Here is a 23,040-nt window from a genome sequence, read left to right on the forward strand (position 1 = left end):
TTCACCTATTCCTCTCTCACTGATTGAGCGGGACATCTCATCTCATCTTTTCCCACCCGTAGACTGGGATTCATACCATTGGCTCTCCCGGTTCTCAGGCCTTTGAACTTGGACTGAGTTAACCCATTGGCTTTCCTGGGTCTCCAGCTTGCAGATGACAGATTGCGGGACTTCTCAGCCTCCGTAACTGCATGAGCCAATTTCTTATAATAAATCTCCTCTCTGCATATGTAAAGGTACATCTATACCTTTGTATCTACATCCTACTGGTTCTGTTTCTCTGGAGAATCCTGACAAATACACCCAGTTATAAGACTTCACTCTAACACGCTTGTTAAAGCTGAGCCTGTCTACACAGGAACAACCTGGTTATCAACCTAACTTCAGGTCAAACTGACGGGAGGACAGTAATCTAACCCCTGGGCACTTCCAGGTCTCCACTCCGCCAAGGAGAATGACGGTGTTGAAATCTTTCTCAGGACTCTTTTCCTACTGTGTGTCTACATTTACCCCAACACTTCTTAAGAGGTTCTTGGGAGTGAGAGTGAGGAAGAAAGAGTGTGAGAAAAGCAAAGCGAAATTGCGCATAAAGAACAATTATAAATGAAAGAGAAGTTTTAAGACCATTTGTGCTCCTCTCCGTTTGTGACAACTATGTCCTAATTCAGAGAGTACTGTTTTCACATACTGACATCCTCTAGGTGTGACTTTCTTAACCCTAACTTGTAATTTTGAAAGCTAATGAGGAAAACAGACCATACCTTGTCCAATGCATACATGGCAAACACGGGCCCGTCATGAGCTTTCACTGTCTTGAGTAGTAGAATATCTTTCCAGATAAAAATATCTCCAGTAGCTGCTCCTGAGAACACTAGATCTTCCATTCGCCCGTAAGAAACACACATCATTGTTTCCAATTTTCCAACACTTCCAAAAATTCCTCTTTTAGAGGTGAAGCCCCCACCTGGAACAGACCAAGAGTATCACTTTTTGAAAAACTGACACCTTCTATGGGCTTTTAGAATGACCATCTTCAATGAAAACCCAGTGTGTCTGCATTATCTGTACACATAAAGATGTACAGAAATGGTACAAAAATATCAAACAAAAACATTATAAAAGGTCTTCTTCACGCATGAATTCAGTGTTTGCTGAATCCCTGTTTTGTGGTGGGCACAGTGGTCAATGTTGGGGTCTACAGATGAAAAGAAAGAGTTCCTGTCTTCTAGGAACTTGGGGTCTGGTTGGAGAAAGAGCTTGATATGCATCTCAGACCAAGGAGACCTGCGTCTAACCAAGACACAGTGCAAGTTCTGTGCAGGCGAGAGGGAGGAGTGACTAAGTGTCCGGGAGATCCAGGCAAGCAGTCATGAAGGCTGACCAAAGAGAATGGAAACACTAGTGGCTGTGAAGGAAACTGTAAACATGTTTTATGTATGTTTTGCCTCGATTTTTATCACAGTAACTTTGGGGTGAGGAAAATGAATCACTGTGTAGGAGAAGTGCATCATATTTGTCCTCAGATGTTCACCTTTTCCTGCCCTTCCTGACTGGCACTGGGAAGCCCAGACTCATTCCAGAGAACTGTATGCAGCCTGGCTCTCCAGACACAGAGGGGGCCATTACCTTTTCTTTTACACCAGAAAGCACTGGAACAGTAGCTTCTTTATGTTTTGTCTTGTGTAAGGCTGGGCTTGGTACCAAAGCTGATACTAAGAACAAGAAACATTCCCAACAATAGGTCTGGCCTATTAGTGAGAAGAGTAAGACCACCTTCCGTGTTTTGTCATGCTTATTTACGCATCCTTATTATCAACATCATATCCACATTTATTTTGACCGCTTCCTGTGTATAGGGTCAAGGTTTCATTCATGTGCTAAATTCAGTGATAAATTAATAAAAGAACCACAAAATAATGAAAATTTTATTCACCCAACCAAAGTGATTATTTCCTGCTCAGTAGTCCAATATAATCACTGCTTTAAGAACCAATGACTAAATATAAAAATAATTATTTTCACAGCAGAACATTTCCCAAAGCTTTCTAGGTATTGATGAATATGCAGCATCATATAGAGTGTTCTCAGTTTCACGGCTTAGGCATATTTGGGAGAGAACAGCTTTTACGCACAATTTTACATTGCAGAGATGGGCTAAGAAGTGGTGGTTGAGGGTTTTCTTTTGTTTTTTTCCAGCTGGAGTAAAACTTTCAACCACATAAATGATAAACAAAACAACAGTACCTGCTTGTTGCCAGAATTTGATGTGCTTGATCCCAACTGTAACCAGTTTGTCAACATGGTGTGGGTTACACTTTACCACAAATATCTTATCTTTATGTCCTCTACAAGAGACAAATAGGAAAAAAATTCTAGTTTTGATGAAAGCACTGCTAGAGAGTTTAATTAAAAGCATGCATTTGGTCTAACTTTTATTAGGTACATCTAACAGGACAAGTAAATTAGAAGATGATTTAAAATACACGTGGGGTCCACATTAAAATAATGAGCTTTGGCTTTTCCTTGCATGTCTGAGCCCTTTCTTCTTACCCTAACATTGCTACCAAAGTCTACCTAATTATGCTTTAAACAAATTAATGAAATACTTTAAATGAATCAGAATGTCTCCATGAGATAAAATTAATACCACCACCATAGAATTGTAATTCTTGGGATAGAGAGGTCCTGTATAAGAGGAAAGAGACACTGCAAAAGCATTAATGAGAAGCTCCAAATGTAATCTTCTTTCCATGGAAGGCATAACTTCACGTTAAACAAAGTTTCAGCTAGAAATGTATTCACAAGAAACTGAAGACCCTAGTTCACACACATGGAGAGAGAAAAGGATGTTGTCTACTGATTTACTGAAGGCTCTTAGGATGCTGTGCATTCAGAAATGTAACTTTATAACTCAAGAGGCACAAGGACAAATGTAAGAATGACGACTGATGGGAGGTCTGGAGCTACAGACCTGCCATTCCACAGTGCAGGGAATATTTCCATTTTAGAGTATAAAGTAATCGCCAAAGTAATTAGAATCTAAGTATTTACTGGTCTTAATGGACTATTTGATGGTATATTAGGACATAACTTTCATTACGTGAAAGAAAAGCAATTAATAAAAAGAACATGACTGACTAATCTCCCTTATAAATACAGGTACAAAAATCTGAAATAAAATACTAGCAAAGAGAATCCAATAGCACGTACATTATGACCAAAGTAAAGGGGGTTCATTATTAAGGAATCAGTACAATTCATCATATATGAGAAAAATTATGTTGTCATTTTCACAGGCATTAGACCAAAAAAAAGTCATTTATCATAAAAAAAAGTACTGAACTAACACTTAGTAAAGTAGGAATTAATGGATGCTTTAAAGTCACCTGTTAGATATTCATATTTCCCTGCAGTTCTTGACTCTCACTGAGAAACCTAGATTCATTCAAGATCAACTATATACAAACTGGCTCTCCTTTTTAAAAAGGAGAATGTGCTGGAATAGTAGCTTATTCATTTTTTGTCTATTTGTGTGTGTGTGTATATGGATTCAAAAGTCAGACTCTTATTTAATGTTATTCCCAATAAAGTCAGGAACAAGACTATTACCACTACCATTTAACATTGCATTAAACATTATTACCTAATGCAATCAGACAAAGTCTAAAAAAATTAAAGGCACAGGAACAGGAAGGGAAGAGGTAAAACTTTGTATTTGCAAAAGAAGTAATTATGTCTAAAAACTTCAAAAGAAAATAATGTAAAAACAACTACAAACAAGATAAATTAGTAAAGTTGTAGTATATTAAATTAAATATAGAATCAATAGTCTTAATAAATACAATAACCAGTTGAAAAACATTTTTGAAGAAAGGACTCTATGTATAAACAACAACAAAAATATCAAGGCACAAATTTAGCAAGAAATGTGCACTACATATGAATGAGCACAACAAAAAAACACCCTGCATCTGTAAGGTGGAAAAGTAGACATAAAAAAATGAAAACACATTCCATGCTCTTTGGTTGGAAAACTCACTCATAAAGATGTTAATTCTCCCTAACTTTGTTTATAAATTCAAATTGATTCCAATTAAAAAAGCAGTTTAATGTCTATTTGTTTGTTCTTTAACCTGGAGTTTAAACCCTGGCTTTCAAGTTCTTATGGGAGAATATACCAGCAGTAATGGCCAGGAAAACTCTGAAAAAGAAAAGCAAAGTGAAAAGGGTAGCTCTCCTAGATACTAAACAATTTATAAAGACTTCATAATTAAAACAGTATGGTATTGGTGCACAAATTGACTGACAAACCAGTGGCAAAATAGAAAATCTAGAAAGAGACCCAAATGAATATTAAAATGTAGTACATAATAAAGACAGGTCTCAAATCAATGGGGAAAAATGAACACTTAAATGGTGTATGTTACCAAATGCTGGCAAGGATGTGGAGCAACAGGAATTCTTATTTATTGCTGGTGGGAACACAAAATGGTACAGCTACTTTGGAAGACAGTGTGACAGTTTCTTACAAAACTAAACATACTCTTACCATAAGATTCAGCAATTATGTTCTTTGGTATTTATCCAAAGGAGCTGAAAACTTATGACCACAAAAAAAAACTACACATGGATGCTTACAGCAGCTTTAATCATAACTGCCAAAACTTGGAAGCAACCAAGATGTTCTTCAGTAGGTGAAGCAATGAGCTATCAAGCCATGAAGAGACAGGGAGGACCTTTAAATGGATATTACTAAGTGAAAAGAAGCCAATTCGAAAAGGCTGCATACTATACAATTTCAACTAAATGACATTCTGGAAAAGGTAAAACTATGGAGATAGTAAAAAGATGAGTGGTTTCCAGGTTAGAGGGGAGGAAGGGGTGTACAGCCAGAGCACAGATTTTTCGGGCAGTGAAATCATTCTGTACGAAGCCATAGTGGTAGACACATGTCATTATATACTTATCAAAACTCACAGAATGTACACCACCAAGAGTAAACCCTAATAGAAATTGTGGGCTTTGGGTAATAATGATGTTTCAATGTAGCTTCATCTATTATAACAAATGTACCACTCTGGTGCCAGGTGGGGATTTGAAGGAGGCTGGGATAGTGGGTATATGGGAACCATGTACTTTCTGCTCAATTATGCTGTGAAACTAAAGCTGTCCTATAGAATAAATTCTATATAAAAGGGAAAAGAAAATTGGTGCTTGGAACACCTTGATAGCCATTTGGAAAAAGAATAAAATAGAATCTGCTCCTCACAATAAATACTGGGATAAATTCCCAATGTTTTAGAGACCTAAACATAAAGATAACCCATAGCAGATTAGAAGAAATTATGAGTGATTTCCTTTTAACTTGAGAATGGGGAATACTTTCCTAACTATGTCTCAAAATCTTAAAGTAGTAAAGACTGATAAATTTGACCACATATAAACAAAAACCTTTGCATAATGAAAAACATCATAGAAAACTCAAAAGACAAATGACAAACTGGGGGAAACATCTGCAAGTTACAGACAACAGACAAATAACCCTAACATGTAAAGGACTACTTCCTGTGTGAACAGTATTTCAGAGAAGCAAGATGGTTCATGAGGGAAAATTCTTACTTATAGAAGAATTCTAGCTAATATGAAAAATGAATGATAGAATTAGAAAATTATCATTTTCAACCCCTAATTAAATAATCAGTTTAGCCCATAGTTTGTGAATGGATGCCACGACCATTAGACAGTACATTGTTGGGAGACTATAATGGAACGATTAGGCTGATACCACTAGAACCCACATAGGAGCTGAGTATTACGAAGAGTAGGAGAACCAGACATTTTGGGCAGTGTCGCACCGTGGGAGTGTACTGGAAGAGTGATCTGCCCTGAGAAAGAGGAATTCAATCCTTAACACTATTTAGAACTGCTGGCTCAGGGAATAACAAAAAGCAGACTGGCTTTTAGTTGGTTTTATTACTCTACTAAAAAACTTCTACAGATAATACAAGCCCTATTGCTGGCACCTGGCAAGTACTACTCCCGTGGCCCCCACCCCCGGTATGCCACCGATTATGTTTCTGACACAGTCCAACGTGAAGTACGTATCAGGTACTCTTGCCTAAAAAACTAAAGAGAAAATATCTGCAAATGATATATCTGATAAGGGACTTATATCCAGAATATATTTTTAAAAACTCTGACAATTCAATAATAAAAAGACAAATAATCCTATTAAAAATGGGCAAAGTATCTGAATAGATATTTCTGCAAAGATACACAAACGGCCAATAAGCACCTGAAAAGATGCTCCGTATCATTAGCCATTAAGGAAATGAAAAACAAAACCTTAATAAGGTATCACTTCATACCTACTAGGATGGATATAACAAAATGACAGACAATAATAAGTGTCAGCAAGTATGTGGTATGTGGAGAAACTGGAACATTCACTCATTGCTGGTGAGAATGTAAAATAGTACAGCCACTTTGAAATATATTTTGGCAATGCCTTAAAATATTAAATAGAAAACTGCTATATGATCCAGCAATTCCACTCCTGGGTATATACCCAAGAGAAGTTAAATCTGTATCTATTTAAAACCTTGTACACGAATGTTCGTAGCACCATTATTTGTAAGAGCCCAAAGGAGGAAACAACCCAACTATCCATCAACTGATGAATCAATAAATAAAACGCGGTTGGATCCACACCATAAAATGTTACTCAGCAATAAACAGGAATGAGGCCTTGACACATGTTATGACATACACGAACCTTCAAACATTATGCTACATGAAAGAAGCCAGGCACAAAGGACCTCGTTTTGTATGACTCCATTTATACAGTGTCTAGAATATAAAAATCCAGAAAGACTGCAAGCAGATTAGAGCTTAATGAATATGGAGTTTCTTTTTTGGGGTGGTCAAAGTGTTCTGAAATTAGATAGTGGTAATGACTGCACAACTGTGTGAATACGCTAATGTTTATACATTTCAAGTGTACAGTATTACAATTTGACATCTGTATATACTACAAAGTAACTGAACTGTACACTTTAAATGGGTGAATTATATGGTACATGATTTATTTATCTATGAAACTAGTGTCAAGGAAAAAACTGAATGTGATTCAAGCCTATGGGTCTAACTACCATTTATAGGAAATGCAGGGAAATGTTTGCTATGCTCTCGTGAAGACTCAGTCAAGTTAAGAATGTGACATATTCTATGGGTCAAATGACCCAGTTCCTCAAATGCATCTATGGTACGAATAAGGGGGGAGGGGACTGCTATAAAATAAAGGAGGCTTAAGAAAGATGACAGTCAAATACAAAATGTGGGCCTTGTTTTGATGCAGATTTGAACAAATCAACTCTCATCTTTGAAACAGTCAGGAATGTTTGATTATAAATTGGGTAATAAATGAAAGAAAGAAATTACTGTTGCCCTAGTTAGTTGTGATAATGGAATGGTGGTTTTTAAAAACAAATCTTTGCAGTTAGAAATGCCTAATGAAGTATATACAGGTCAAATGACACAATGCTTTGAATTATCTTTAAAATCTTAAAGCAGAAAAGAAAGTAAAAGGCAAAAATGAGAAGGAAGGAAGCTTTGTACCATGTGTGGGATATTGCAGCTGGGTGATGGGTACAAGGGAGTTTACTATGGAGGAAATACTCCACTTTTGTGTAACTTTTAAAATTTCCATAATAAGCAGTTAAAAGAACAGAACATCGCCATACCCATTGTATGAGTCCTACAGTGAAAGGCAGGCAAAGGAAGAGGAACTGATTTTTGAACTTTCTCCCTTTGTTTCTTTGAAAGTCAAAAATGAACATGGACACCAGGGCCAAGATACATCACTGGATGTATAAGGAATAATTAGGTCAGACAGAAAAAGGTATGAATGAAAGAGAAAAGAAAATGTGCTTAACACAAAGAAGAAACCAGATAGCCATGAAAGACATTAACTATCCAAGGATTTCGTGATTGGAGGAAAATTCCCACAGCTCCTAAATAATTAATATGAACTTTAGAGACACGATGCTAGAAAAAACCAAAATGAAAATTGAGAACATATCATAAATTACATTTCCTACATAGTCAAGAGCACTGTTTTGTTTGCTCGTGTCTATACAAGGTCAAACAGTTAAAGGCAGTTGGAAAAGTCTTTTTTAAGAGCACATTGTAGTTTTCATCTAATTTCTTGGTGTCATAAAAACAGCGATGTGTTTCTGCTACAGCTAAAATTCTACACTAATGATGGCACATAAATGCTTAATGTCAACACATAAAGAACATGCACTCACTATCTGCTAATTTTTCCTTTAGACACTTGTTAAATTTATAGGAAAGTTGCCTACAACTGCATCTGTGTGCTCATGTCTGTGTAAGAAAAACAAAATTAAAAGAGTGTCAGGTCCTAAACTGAAGGAGTAAGAATGTAGAAGTCTGTCCTGCTGCCCCAACACAGGACATGTCCTCATGCCTGGGTCACAGGTAAGTCACCATGCAGGGCCACATTTTAAACTCTCAGCAAGCACAGCAGAAGAGGGAAGGAAGCACCCCTTCTAGAAGCCAAGGACAGCTGCACACCAGGTGAGCTGGCTTCTTAATCTTCTATTCCAAACGCTTCTGTTTGCACGGAGGCCCAGTCCCGTGCGTGTGATCTGGTCTTCTTTTTATGTGCGTGAAGGTAGCCCACAACAGAAAGACTGAATGAATGTCTGACTTCTACCCCAGCTCCAAATAAGATTATAAATGGATTACACTATAGAGTAATACAGAATAAGCCAGGTAACATTAATGAGAAAGTGGGATGATATATTGGTGGGGGGGGGAAGCAAGTCACAGAGCACTATGTGTAACACCCCATATATGAGTAAAAATGGATTAAAAAACTAGCTGAATATATACTAAAGAACATATGCTAAAATATTAGCCATGGCTATGTCTGGGGAGTGGAATTATGAATCATTTCCTTTTCTTCTTGGTGCTTTCCTGTGCTAACTTTTTCATAATCATGTATTATTTTAAAAACAGAAAAATTAATAAATGTTATTTTTAAAAAGAGATACACATATTTAAAAAGGAGAGTGAGAAAAGACAGTGCCAATTTGGTATGCAGGAGACTTGATCTTATTCACTAAATGTATGTAAGGTTAGGGACCTAAAATAGATACAGCAGCAGAGCCAAAACAGAAATGCATACTCTGAGGGTCTGTGCACCTGCTCTGTGAGGGCCTATACTTTGTCCCTAAGCTCTCTAGTAGCACAACTACCTCACATTAACATTGGAAGTGTTCTTGTTATGCACCTTGATACTGTATCTTTTGCCTAAGATCCCTACTGTTCAAACCTCTGAGATGAAGTGTGTCAATAATTATCAGTCACTGTCCCCCAGAGCCATGTTCATAGTGGGGTGGAAATCCAAATAAAGGGACACAGAGGTGCCTGATTAATTATCCTATTGTTCTGCCCTGATTGACAGTAATATCAGGCCATTTCACCACTGTCCATAAGAGATTGGTCTTGGTTATTAAATGGGTTACTTGTGTATTAAACTAAAATATATTACGTGTACATTAAAAGGAAGAAAAAGACTAAAAAATTAATCTGTAATGGAGGTGACTGAAATCATTCAGGAAAATTAGCAAAGAGTCAAAACAACTGCACAAATAGATTGGATCAAGTCTCATAGAGAGAGATCTTGTAATAACATCTCTATGGGCCAATTCTGAACTTTGCTAATTTCTCTGAGTTGATAAAAAAGTAGGTTCACTTAAACATATTCACAACTGAAGGGTGGCTTCTGAGAGTGCCGTGGGCACACGCCAGCCTTGGGCAGCAGAGGCATTGCTGGTGATGCCACCCCAGCCACCGACTACCTCCCTCCCCTAATGGGGAAATCTCACACCCTGGGTGATGGGCACTTTGGAGAATATCACCTGGCAGAAGGATGCAGCCCACAGGAAGCCAGTTTCCTGTTAAGCATTGCTAGTGGTGATGCTGGCAATGATGGAAACACAGAAGTGCAAAGTGAGGGGTGTCACTGAGTCAGCCACCGCCAAGAGTAAATCAGACCCTCAGAGGAGCTATGATGACTCCCGGAAGCCAGGAAGGTCCCATCAGTAAAGTATTAACTCCTTTTTCTTTGTCACGTCTTTCATGCCGCTGTTATTAAAGTTTCTATCTACTTAAGCACCCTAACTTCAAGCCATAAAATGAATTTTATTTTTGGTTACTTACTTATGTAAGTATTTACAGCTGTTAATATTATATAAATAGGTAGTTATAAATATTATTTATTATTTAAAAATCTAGTATTCATCCAAAGGACTTTAATAATCCTTGTCATTCCTTCTTGGAAAGAGCAGTGGTGAATGTTACCATTGGAAAAAATGCTCTTTGAGGGCAATTCTGTAGGTGTCCTGTTTGGGGAATGTGACATACAACTTGGGAACAATTCCAAAAATAAACTGTGTCATTAACGTAATAGTGTTCAGTCACTTTGTGTTAATTAAATGGAAGTAAAACTACTAAACATATCAGATATATACTTTTTAAGTATTAATATTTCTTCCATTTCTATTAATGCTGCTGGCATACAACAGGTGAGCCACCCACATTTGCAGAGGGTTTTCTAGCAGGAAAACTGCACTTCTTTTGAAATGCAGACATGTGCTTTGCCTGAAATTATCTGTAATACAGGTGGCATGTTATCAGAACTATTAAAGTAAAATTCAGTATATTAATTGAGGAGGAGAGCAGAGCTCTGATGAAAAGCTGGATCTGAGTACTAGTGGGGATTGAAACAACAGTGAGGAATACTAGAGAGACCAAAGGAAAAACCACTTGGGTAGGCAGATTTATGAGCTGCCATTTGCTGCCAAGAATTCCATCTCAACAGCAGTCATCAGAAAAGCTCCTCTTTTTCTCCTAAGATGGTCAGCTGGAGTCTTCAAGGCTCCATCTGCTCCTCCTCCAAGTCTCTATAAATTTATGGATCTTCATTCATTAAATCAAATTGCCAAAAAAGTTTTCTCCTATTTAATATCACCGAGGGACACATCAATTTAAAAACTGAATCTTGGCATTCAAAGCCATGAACTTAAACATGATTTTGTGGGGCAAGATTGAAAGGGAGTCGGTTTACGCAGGGAAGAACCAGCAGAGAGGTAAACTGATAACCTGCCTTGGGCAACAAATTGTATTGCTGGGCCTTGGTTGCCAACTATTCTGACCTCTGACCACGGCTGGGCAAACAGCTAAGCCCAATGCAAGCAGGAGTGGAAAGCAATGTTCAGACTTAGGGCTGATTCAGCAGGGAGGGGGGCTGGGGTAAGGGAGGACAGGTGGTCTATAAACAGCAGTCGGTCTTGGAAAGTCTATTTATAAGACGGGGAGATTAGGGAAACAATTTGCCTGCTTGAAAGCGAGTGGCAGATGCACACGATGGGGCCTCCTTTCCCGCACACCACCGCCTCATGACAAATGGTCCTTCTGACTCCAGTGACATTGACAAGCCTTCACCAGATGCTCAGACAGTGGGAAAACAAGGGGGCAAGGCACCAGCCTGAGAAAAGCTGCTTTTCTACTGCTGGCAAAAAAGCTCCGATACAGATAATGCATATATTACTAAGAGCAAAGTGATGAATAACTCTCTGAAAAGAGTTTCAGAATTTTTCAATTCCCTGAAACAATCATTAATTCCTCTAAGTCAGGATGTCACCATGAAATATTGCAATATGCTCTCCCTTAGGGGTTAAGCTTTCTATATGAATTCCACCTGAGTTTGAAGAAGAACTCTGACCAGAAAATGCAAACTGTTGACCTTTACTGAAGCGTAATCATCGGCAGGGTGTCGTCAGACCTTGGCGGCTTCTTACCTGGTGGTGGCTATCTTTTCTCCCTTTTTCCAGTCCCAAAATACAATACTGTGAAAATCGTCTAAACCAACAGACACCAGGCATTTTCCATCAGCTGTATGAAAACAACACAAACATCAAATGACTCATTTCTTCAGTGAAAAACCCAAACACTTTATATACTATAAAGACGAACAAGAAATTAACCTTAAGAATATTATTTAGGCTCAAATACATTAGAAGAATCACACACTAAATTAGGGACCTCACTGAACAAAATGCATAATTAGCAATATGGAGCTTCTGAATGCACAATAACCGGTTGCTGAATTAAATCACTCACTCAGTGTTCCAATCTGAGCCATGGGGTTGGGGGAGTGTCTTGAGTCATCAAAACCTTGTCTATTTTGTGTCAGACAAATCTCATGGCATTTAATGGAAGAGCCATTTAATGTCACTCTTAGTCTATTCTCAGCTGTAAAAAACTGGGTTCTGTTTAACTCTCCAAGAGCATTAGAGACTAAATTTAACTTTAAAAATTATTTTAAAAGATGATGTTACAATTTAAAAAAACCGTTAATTTCTTAGTTTCCCTATTTCACATAAAGTATGTTTGTTGTAGGACATTTAGAAAATACGGATAAAGGAAATTTTTAAATCATCCAAACTTCTAGGCCTATTGATATAAGTCCTGTCAGTTTCTCTATAAAATATGCTTTCAGAAAACAAAACCAGGATTGTAATGAACATATTAATTTTTTTCATTTGTTATATGATGAGCATGTTTCCTTAGTATTAATTATATTACCAATGATTACTATAATTTGGACAGGTTGTTTTACAAAATTAAAATATATAATATGTATAACTGAATTTGAATCCAGACAGTTAATTTGCTTTTTCCCTTCAAGACAGATGAAGAGGTATGGTCAATAAGTCTTCCCTTTGCTGCCTCCTCATGAAGCCAGATTCAGAGAGAAGCTTCTCGGGTCAGCAGTTCCTCCCGAACTCTCCGTGGGCTGGGAGATGGGAGGCCAAACTCACTGAGCCTCAGTTCAGCAGGGCGTCTCCTCTGACTACAGAGGGCCAGCAACATTCGGGTAAAGAAACATGAGTTTGTGATAAACTACTTCTCCCCAGCCCACTCGGGGTCTCGACTGGTATTTTCAAAGACAGGCCTAGGGTAGATGCCAAATTAGGGCTGCCAGGTAAAATAAAGGGGCCTAGTCAAATTGGAATTTCAGATAAGCAACAAGTAAGTTCTTAGTACAATATTACGCTGCATGAGACATATTTGTACTAAGAAATTATCCAGTTTATCTGAAATTCAAATTTAATTGGGCCTCCTGTATTTTTATTTGCTGTATCTGGCAACCCTCCCCAAATGCTGGTTAACTAACGTCCAATCCTTGAGTGCCCTTACTTGTGCTAACTGGGAACAGCAGTCAGATCCTTTTCCTCCTGGTGGAAAAGGAGAGTAAGAAAGGAAGAGCCTGGCTTAACAAACCAAATCCTCCCCAATCTTCTTCTGCTGCTGCTACTGCTACTGCCTACTACCTACTACCACTGAGGCAAGGATTTGAAGGTTACATTAACCCTTTCAAGCCCCTAGACTGTAGCATTAGGTGAAGACATTAACACTTTCCTAAAGGGCTAAGCCACCAAGTGATTACTATAAACAGATGTGTCTTCTGAATCACAGTGAATGACATGCCCTTATGCGTCAGTGTCACCAGGCTTTAAATTGTGCATGGTCTCTCTTCATGCATTTGGGAGAAGGGACTGGTGACGACCTCCTATTCATTACTGACATTACTTTTCCCATATTTCCTGTGGGGCCTGGCTATGTTGCTACATTAGCCTGTCTCTGCATTTGTATTGGACATTTCTCTTTCCCTTCTTATATTGCAAGCTCTTATTTAAAACTTGTAACACATTTCTTATGAGATCCTCATACTGAGTTCTTTTTCAGTGAAGTCTGGTGATACTGAAGACATCAGGAGGACGAGGGAGACAAGAGTGGAATGTGCCTATGGATAGTTCCATGTTCTTTAGCTATACAATGTTAATTGTCTTAATTATCATTCCTTTCAAAAACACTGCACAAATATTCAGTGTCTGTTTTTTGCATTTGTTAATTTAAAATTTTATGTTTTCTTTTGTGTAGCTGTATTAATATATCCTTAGAATGCAAACATCCACATATATTAAAAGATAGGGTTTTTTCCCCCACATTTTACATTTTTTGAAGATCTCAGGGTAAATTGATTTTTTTTTTGCTACTTTTTATTAGAATTTCTGCAAGGCCCCACCAGCCTGTCTTCACAGTTATACCACCTTTCTACCCCATTTCTGACTATGAATAGCAATGAAGCAGCAGTATAAACCCAGAGGCACCTCAAAAATCATACCTCTTCTTTAGGATGGCAATTTTTTTCTTGAACTCTGCAGGTATGGGCTATTTCTACACACCACACAGTTTGGAAGTATAACTGGCTACCATTTTTTTCCCCCCTGTTCTCCTCCCCCTTACCCAGAGGCTTGACCTTAGCTTTGAAAATCCATTGTCCCTTGACCATTTAGTTGGAGTTTTTGATTTCCAACAGTATTTTTAGAGTTTAACCAATGTCCTTTCAAATCTTTCCAGTCACAGTATGTATTAATTATGGATATTTTGTGACACAGTCCAGAAATAATTCTAAGGCACTTAATGTCAACAGTAAAGGGCAAATTAGAAAGAGAAATATTTTACTCAAACAATTACAAGTTGATCCCGTATTCAGGGCTCATAAAAAATGCATAGGTTTTTAGAATTGAACACAATGAAATCAAGTTAGTCTTAGAGGTGCCCTTGTGGAAATTAGTATATTCAGTGAAGGTTTTTAAAATATGAGGATGATATTTAGTCTAGAGAATGTTTACATGGCTGAACCTTTCTCTTTTTAATTGGTTTTCTATTCACATGGAGGCACTTTTCTGACTGCAAGCAGTCCCATAGATGGCTCCATCTTCCCCAGACAGTGATAATAAATTCACAAAGTCAAAGAGTTGCTCAGTTAAGTGACATAATATAAAGGCATTTTTCTTGTTGACATAATTTAGAGATACGGATTATGCTGTTAGAAATGTTTTTGGTTAAAAATTTATTCTTTTTGTTTGCCTTGGAAAAGTAGCAAACATGGATTAATCTAAATCCCTAAGTATAACTGTTTATTTGTTGTCTAGTTTTCACATCATCTGCCTGCTTTGTATTTCCACGACAATTTCTTTCTCTAATAAGAGGCAAAAGTACTCTCAGTAGGTCTCCACAATACCCCCCAAATGAGCTGACTTGCAAGAGCTAGGTGGACGTGGGGGTGCTGAGGCACACAGATGGGGCCACTAGCTAGATAATAACCAGTGTCCCTGCCTTGTTTACATGGTTCAACACGGAAATCTAAATAATCTTCTCTCGGCATTTTGACTTAAACTACTCACTTTTCTGCTCCTATTCACCATGTTTAATTCAGGGCTGTTCTAGGACACGGGTCTCTTTTCAAGGCGGGACGGGAGTGGCTGTTGCACATGGCAGCCTCTATGTAACCCCATGCCCACTTCACACTGATGCTGGAGAACAGGGGCGGTGGCAGCTGGAAACACCTGCCGTTGGGGAGAGGGAGTGAGGAAGTAAAGGAGCATGCCCAGTGCTCCAGGTATGCCTCTCTGTTGAAAGTCCATACAGGTCCTGGTGGAGGGCAGGGGCAGAAGAGGCAAGAGGCAGAGGGGGGACAGCTCCCGCCAGCTGACAGCCCCAGGCTGGGTGGCTTTCTCACGGGGGGGACTGAGAGCCTAGGTCCTAGCTCTGGATCTGCTACTGTTTGACTTTTGCCCTGGCCATACCAACAAACTCTCTGGATCTACATTCTTGGTCTGTAAAGTGGTGCAGGGGTCTGTTTAAGACTAAAGTGATACCATTCTAACACAGAGTACTACTATCAGTGTAAGCGAAACAAAGAGGCTTCAGCTCACACCTTCAGGAGGGTGCCATAGAGACCACAAAGATCAACCAACCACCTCAGTTGCTCTGCATGTAACCACACACGGTGACAGATCAAACACAACAGGTAGTTCCCCACTACCTTGAGGTTAGTGCTTTCTAAAACTATCACCTAGCTTTCTTTCTGCCATTTACGAATTAACATTGTATTTAAACTCTGAGATGAGTATGTAATTTTTCACAATCAAAAATAACACATTTGCTGAATAAATTGGCTCTTCTTTAATGAATGTTACCTGGGGAATAAAGAATGTATTCTTAAAACTGAAATACCCTTTCTAGGTAGAAAATACTTCATATGTGGGTATTTCTTTATTTACCCAAAGTGGGAATTAGAAGAAGTGACAAAATCGGCTTCTCAACCTCTTCCTACAATGTCTGGTTTCTCCACCAGGCATCAGTGTGAGGGGCTGCCTGACGAGGGAAAGACTTCTAAGTTCAGTTAATCTCTTGATCTTTCTTTTATGAAACTGCTAAGCCAGGAAGAGATATGAGCTCTCAGAAACACAGAGACCAAGTTACTGGGTATCAGCTTCCTGGTATTAACTCATCTCATAACCAGTGTCTTTGATCAACACTCCTTTCATCTCTTTTCTAAGAATATTTAATTAACATGAGTTGGTTTTTTTATTTTTCTCAATTAAAAAACCCCAAATTAATCAATTCTATAGAAAAATTGTCTAATAATTATTAAATTCTACTTGTAGTATTGTAAATTTCCTGCCACTTGGTTTGTATGTTAATACACATTTCAGTTGAAATCAGTGAATAGATGCTATTTTGAGTTCTAATTTTTCTTTGATACATGGAAATGTGTATAAAATACACAGTCCACATACTTGTCATTTAAGTTATATAGCTTTTATTAAACAGCACCAAATTGTCTGCTAGAAATACTGAGTCAATTTTCAATGTTGCCAAAAATATATTAGAGTCTCTATACTCTAGGACACATTTAGGTTTTATTATTTTATTTAATGGGTGTCTTGGCATTCTTCTAAAGCATACTTCTTAATATAATTTTTATGTTAAGTATACGCATATGTATCTGCTAGCAAGTTAATTTTAGGAAAAGGACAGATAGTTGCGCCATTAAGGAGTGCAACTATTTTAAAAAGCAAAAATCCATTCACATCTTTCAAACAGAACCTTATCTGAACTCAAATTATAGGTTCATTTTAGATTTTACTGTTTGTATCAAGGACACATGGTGCACTTATTTTAAAATCATATGTCTGGGGGAGGGTATAGCTCAAGTAGTAGAGTGCACGCTTAGCATGCATTAGGACCTAGGTTCAATCCCTACTACCTCTAAAAAACAAATAAACCTAATTACTTTCCCCCAAATCCCCCTAAAAATAAAAAATTTTACGTCCATCAAATTTCTGGAAGTTTAGGACTTTGTATTCACTTTTTATTGGGTGCGTTACCCAGCCTTTCAACTGGCAGGTGGTAACCAAGTAGTTCTCTCTCTTTGATACTCATGCTTTCTCTACCACTCATGCCCACCAGTGGGCAGTATGAACTGTTTAGTCTTGATTTCTATTAATTCAATAATGACAGAAAGTACTAACTTCTAATGATGACATAGCAACTCAGATTTATACAGTAGTTTATATTATATGAGAATGTACATGTGACACACCCACAGAAATCTGCACCATGTTATTGGTTAGAGAATAAAGATAATTTTTGTCCCAAGATGGTTTACAATGTCAAGTTCTAGCAACAGTAGTGAAAGGCAAGACAAAATACATTAAACAAAACCTCATTCATTCATGTATTCATTCACTCGCATATTTGGAGTAGCTTCTGTGTCCACTGCGCTACAACGTGTGCAGTGGGGAACAGAGAGATGGGCTCTGCTGTATGAGGAGCTGTCACCACATGTAACTATTGTGCCACGTGGGCTCTAACAAGTACCACAAGAGCACTGACAACAGTGGGCTAAGGGATGCAGAAAAGGGAATAGGTCATTTCTCTCTCGAAGGATGGAGGAGGAAACTGTCAGCTTGGTCTTAGAGGATAGCAGGACTTGAACAGACACATGAGAACAGCATGAGAAAAGGAACACAGGCAAAAAACACAGATAGGAGTGCATTTGGGTTCTACAGTTAGGGGGATATAAAGGCACACAAATGGGTTAGTGGGTGAAAACACTGCAAAGGAAAGCTGAGGCCAGATCACAGAGACTATGAATGTCCAACCAAGGGCTCAGCCCTGAGCCAGCCAACCAAAGGGAGTCCACGTGGGGGAGCAATGTCACTGCACTTTCAGGAGACTCAAAAAGTGGGCAGGATAGACTGGAGGAAGTGGGGATGGAAGCAGAGACCAGCACAGTTATGATGGCACTGATGAGAATTTCGGGCTTGAACAAGGAGAGTAGAGGGGGAGGCACATAAGACAGAGGTTGGGGCTGTGAAATCATGGAATTTAATGACCAATATTATACATACTGCACATATTAAACATTTGAATAAAGCTTAGAAAAAGGAAATTACAGAATTAGTTTTCTGCAGAAAGTTCAGAATTTTTTCCTACACATCCAATATCTACATTTGGGATTATTAAACATTTCTAGGCGAAAACACCCTTTTGTGATAAGTCCTCGTTCTTCGATCCTAGCATAAGGAAATGGCCTTATTCTAAAGAAAATTATATTCACCAGTTGGATTATAAAAGCACTGTGTTCAAATTTTAAATTAAGGAGATGGAAACTTCAGTTCTATTTTTTCAAGATGAAATTTATTTCCAAAACACCAGCCTTGTAAAGTGGCCCTTTGCAGAGCAAGTGCAGCCCTCCCTCTAGCTCTTTATGTTTTAAATCGCAGGTGCTGTGTTCCCACTTATTTGGAGAGAGGCAATTGATGTTCTTCTGAGTCACTGCCAGACATTTGCAACTAAGTCTTTCAATAGCAACAGCTGCTCTGGATTTCAAATCGCTCCAGCAAAGGCAGAACACAGTGTGAGCTCTGGGGAATGACCCCGGAGAGAGGAAACGAGGGAGACAGGATGGGAGGTGGCATCTAAAGGCCACATTTCTGTTAGGTATGCACTCATCTGATTTTCCATCTAAGACTGGGTAGCTGACACACCAAGGGCTTACCTCCTTGCAAACAAAACTAAAGGATGCTTAAAAAAGAAAAACCAAAGTAAGTGTGTAACCATCTGCCTACAACACCGGTGGGAAACGTGCTCACCTGAAAAATCAAGCGCACACACTCCTCTCTGATGCTGTCCTTTCAACAGTGACAAACATTTTAGAGTCTGTGTGTCCCACACGTGAATAGCAGCATCTCTTCCAACCTTAAAGAATAGGAAGAGTGTTATTAACTACTTACAAATTATCATAGGAATGATTTTGTTCCTCAGAGTCAAGTACTACTCAGAAATCAAAACCCACATGTGGAGCGTAGGAAGACCCTGGGAAATCATCTGGTCCAACTCCACTGTTTTCCAGATAAGGAAACTGAGGCACAACGGGTCTCAGGGTCTTGCTCTGGCATCAAGTTTAGGTGCCAGCAGAGCCTAACCTGGGGCACAGCTCCCAGTGAAGGGACTTTTAAAAATCCAGCTCAAACGTCCACTGTGCTTTGCTTCTGTTAGATCTGCCTTTCCGTTCCTGCCTTCTCAACTCCACACTCGATTCCCCTTCTCGGTCAAGGAAGCCAGCTGTCCGTCTTTACAGCACTGTCCTCAGAGTGCTTTTAGCTCTCAATTACCTACCTACCTCGAGAAGGCATGGCCCGGCCCTGCTTCTTCCCGTGGGAAATGAGTTTCATGACTTAACTCTGTCAGTAAGGTGGCTTCTCCTCCAGGTGACACAAGCTTCTATCACACCAACTCCCAACAACAGAGAAAACTGTTAACAGTAAAGTGGTTTTCCTCATTTATAATACACAGGGGGAAAACCTTGTTGGGTATGATGACTCTAAAAAGGAAAATGGGACGTAAAGCCACGCACATAACTGAGCAGAGTCCAGCCAACTCCTACACGGCCAAAGGTCATATGACTAAGTTTTACAAAAAGAAACTATACACTAAATGTTACACTAGTATTAAAAGATGGTTCATTTAATAAACATTTATTGAATACCTAGGATACACTAAGTTCTAGGTAAACAGTAATGAGGAAAACATATTAAGACTTCACAGAACTTACTTTAGTTTTACCTAATCCTGTTCATAGATCTCATCACCTTAGAATGAGAATTCCTCAGACTTTCCAGAAGTGGCAGAATGGCTGATTATCCCACCATCAAGTGATTCAGAATTAACTGCATCCTCAGCTTCCTGCCTCACATTTATTTCTACCAAGTGTTTCTTGAATTTCTCATGTGCAAACTGAATTCAAAATTAAATCGTCTCTCTTTGGCTAGGCCCCCATCTTACAGGAGAGATATGTACCTGCCCGGTGGCCACGTAGTCCTTCACTGGATGGATGGTCAGGCTGAGAATGTCATCGTCGTGTCCCAGGTACAGCCTCTGGGAGTGCTGCTGCCTGTTGTACACGACAGCAACTGCGGCAATGTGATAGACCACTTCTCCAGCTTGTGTGTAGAACAGATTGTTTCTACAGTCGTAGCCTCTGTAACTGAAGCACAGGCCCAGGAATTGCACAGTAGTTGAATAAGCAGTGAACAGATCAGAAATTGTCAGGAGATAAAGTTAACATGTTAACACAGACATGCACAAGTAGAACCCCAGGGGTCTCCACAGTTGCCCAGGACAGTGGTCTTCAATGGGAGTACGAGGACCTATGGGGGCACGTGATGACCTTCTAAGGGGCAAATGGACACTGATAATTTTAACAGAATCTGTTTCCAGTTCCTCAGCTACTGTATGTGCTTTCTCTTAAAACTGACCAGTCTGAGAACACATCTGTGGTGAGGTGCAGGTTTTCCTTTCCCACCTCCCCTTTCATAATTGCCTTCTTCCCAGTTTTGCAAGTCATTACTCCCATCCATTTGGAATCTTACTATGTTGTATTACCCCGGAATATCAAATTTTGCCGGGATGCCAAAACAAATACAAATATTGTATGTTGAAAGTGAACAGCTATAGCAACTGGGTAAGAAAAACTTTTGCAAATCAAGTGACTTCTAATTCTTTGCTTTTAAACAAAATTTTAGAGTGATTTAATTGAATTGTCAGATAGACCACTAAACTACATTTTTGTACATCAAAATCACAATATATATTTTTGGCCTATAACTCAAGAGGGATATAGAGAATTAACATTGCTATGATAAAACTGCTTCTGGTTCCCGGCAAGATGGCGGAGTAGAAGGACGCTTGTAAGTCACCCTCTCCCACAAATACACCAAGACCCACATCTACAGACCCACTCAGCCAACCAGAGCACCTGCGGAACTCCAACAGATCATCGCCCTCTTCAAAAGATAAAGACGCCAAAAATCTGGTAGGAGAAAAGGAAAAAAGAAAGAACAAAAGGCAAAGCAGCGCGGGACGGGTCCCGCGGGGAGGGAGCGGCAAAGGAGGACTGGCGCTCGCTCGCTGGGTCTCCCCTCTCCAATTGAGAGGCCAGCGGGACAGAGGGGGAGCCTCCAAGGCTCGGATCTGCACAGAGCAGCCCTTGTCTGACAGAACTAAGTTAAACGGGCACAGAGCGTCCCCCCGACACCCAGCCTGAGACGCGGGCCGGCAGCGGCGGGCAGGGCCAGGCTGCACTAGCCGGGCGGAGGACGGGGGCGGCTGCACGGAGGCAGCTCCGGGGGACTGCAAGGGGCTGGGCGCCGGGGCTGTGGGTGTACAGGACAGAACAACCTGGGCCCTCCATAAAACAGCAAGGTTGATGTGCTCTCGGGGGAAGGGTGCATACCCCCATCTCTGAAAACCCGCGGAAACTTTTCAGGGGAAGAGGGGCAGGGCCCAGGCAGACCCGCCATATTCTCCAGCGCTGAGCACCCAGGCGGGGGCAGAGGCGAAACCTGCGTCCGCACCGAAGGGCTTAGCAGCCTCAAGGGCCAGACTGAGACGGGCCTACAGCCCCGGGCAGATAGGATCCTTCCATTCTGGTCCCCCAGAGAACTTGCTCCACAAAGACAAACAAGCAGCTGGGTCTTGGCTCGGAGAAGGGACAAGGCTGCCCCTCGGTCTTCCCCGAGCCCACCCGCGGAGCGCGACCAGGGCCGAGCGCCGACCAGGGCGGAGCGCCGGCACAGAGCGCGCAGCCGCACAGAGCAGCGGAGCTACCGGCAGCGCAGGCAGGGGGAGAGCGGCCCCCCGCCTGTCGGGCAGGAACACAACCCCTGACCGAGGTGCTGGGAGAGGGCACGACCTGCCCTCCTGCCTGGCCAGTCTGCCACACCTGACTGCGGCATCCGGAGGGGCAGTGACCCGCCCGCCCGCAGCAGAGGAGAGCTGCATCTGACCCCGTGTTAGGAGGAGGCGTGATCTGCTTGCCTACAGGTGCTGGGAGCAGCACAGAAGAGGCCGCCAACGGAGGGCCTATGAAAACAAGCTGAGCTTCCAAAACAGGACAAAGACAGAAGGACATCACATTAAAAGCACACACACTCCAGGAGAACATCGACAACCCCCCCTTTTTTTTTTTTGGTTTTTTTGTTTTGTTTTTTGTTTTTTGTTTTTGTTTTTGTTTTGTTTTATAATCTGTTTTTACCTGTTCTATTTTCAATTACTCTCTTAATTTTTACTTCTTAATTCATTCCTATTTCTCTTGGGTTTTGATGTCCTGTTATTGATTAGACACAGGCTTCAAACACATATATTCATCTCTCCACCCCCTTTTTTTTTTAAAGGTTTTAAAAGGACGTCTCCACCCGATTAATACTCTGCTTCAACCCGCTCTTCTATTATTCATTATACACTGTTTTCAAACCCTTTCCCCCTTCTTTTAAAAATCTTTCTCTCTCTCTCTTATTTTTTTCTCTTTTTTTCTTTCTTTTTTCTTTTTTTTCCTAAGTTCTATTCCTAAATAGGCATTAGATAGATAAAATCCTTAAGATCCAAAATAGACAACTGATACTCCATAAACCACAGTGCCAGAGAGGTATGAGCAAGATGAAGAAGCAGAGAAACCTTTCCCAATTAAAAGAACAAGAGGAATCCCCTGAAAGAAAGCTCAATGAAATAGACATCGATAGCCTACTAGAT

General features: G+C 39.9%; 1 protein-coding gene across 6 annotated transcripts in view; it reads right to left on the reverse strand.

The window, feature by feature from the left end:
* The window catches only part of EML6 (EMAP like 6), a 111,177-nt gene that overhangs the window by 68,279 nt on the left and 19,858 nt on the right, over window positions 1–23,040 (reverse strand). For all 6 annotated transcript variants that reach the window (XM_072937721.1, XM_031675661.2, XM_072937722.1 and 3 more), the window contains exons 6-10: window positions 20,311–20,497; window positions 19,104–19,209; window positions 11,889–11,982; window positions 2,245–2,345; window positions 762–964 (exon numbers count right to left, since the gene is read on the reverse strand). In XM_072937721.1, the coding sequence (XP_072793822.1) occupies window positions 762–964; window positions 2,245–2,345; window positions 11,889–11,982; window positions 19,104–19,209; window positions 20,311–20,497 (691 nt within the window). The remainder of the gene's footprint in view (window positions 1–761; window positions 965–2,244; window positions 2,346–11,888; window positions 11,983–19,103; window positions 19,210–20,310; window positions 20,498–23,040) is intronic.

This window comes from Vicugna pacos, chromosome 15 (assembly GCF_048564905.1).
Source record: "Vicugna pacos chromosome 15, VicPac4, whole genome shotgun sequence".
Lineage (NCBI taxonomy): Eukaryota > Metazoa > Chordata > Mammalia > Artiodactyla > Camelidae > Vicugna > Vicugna pacos.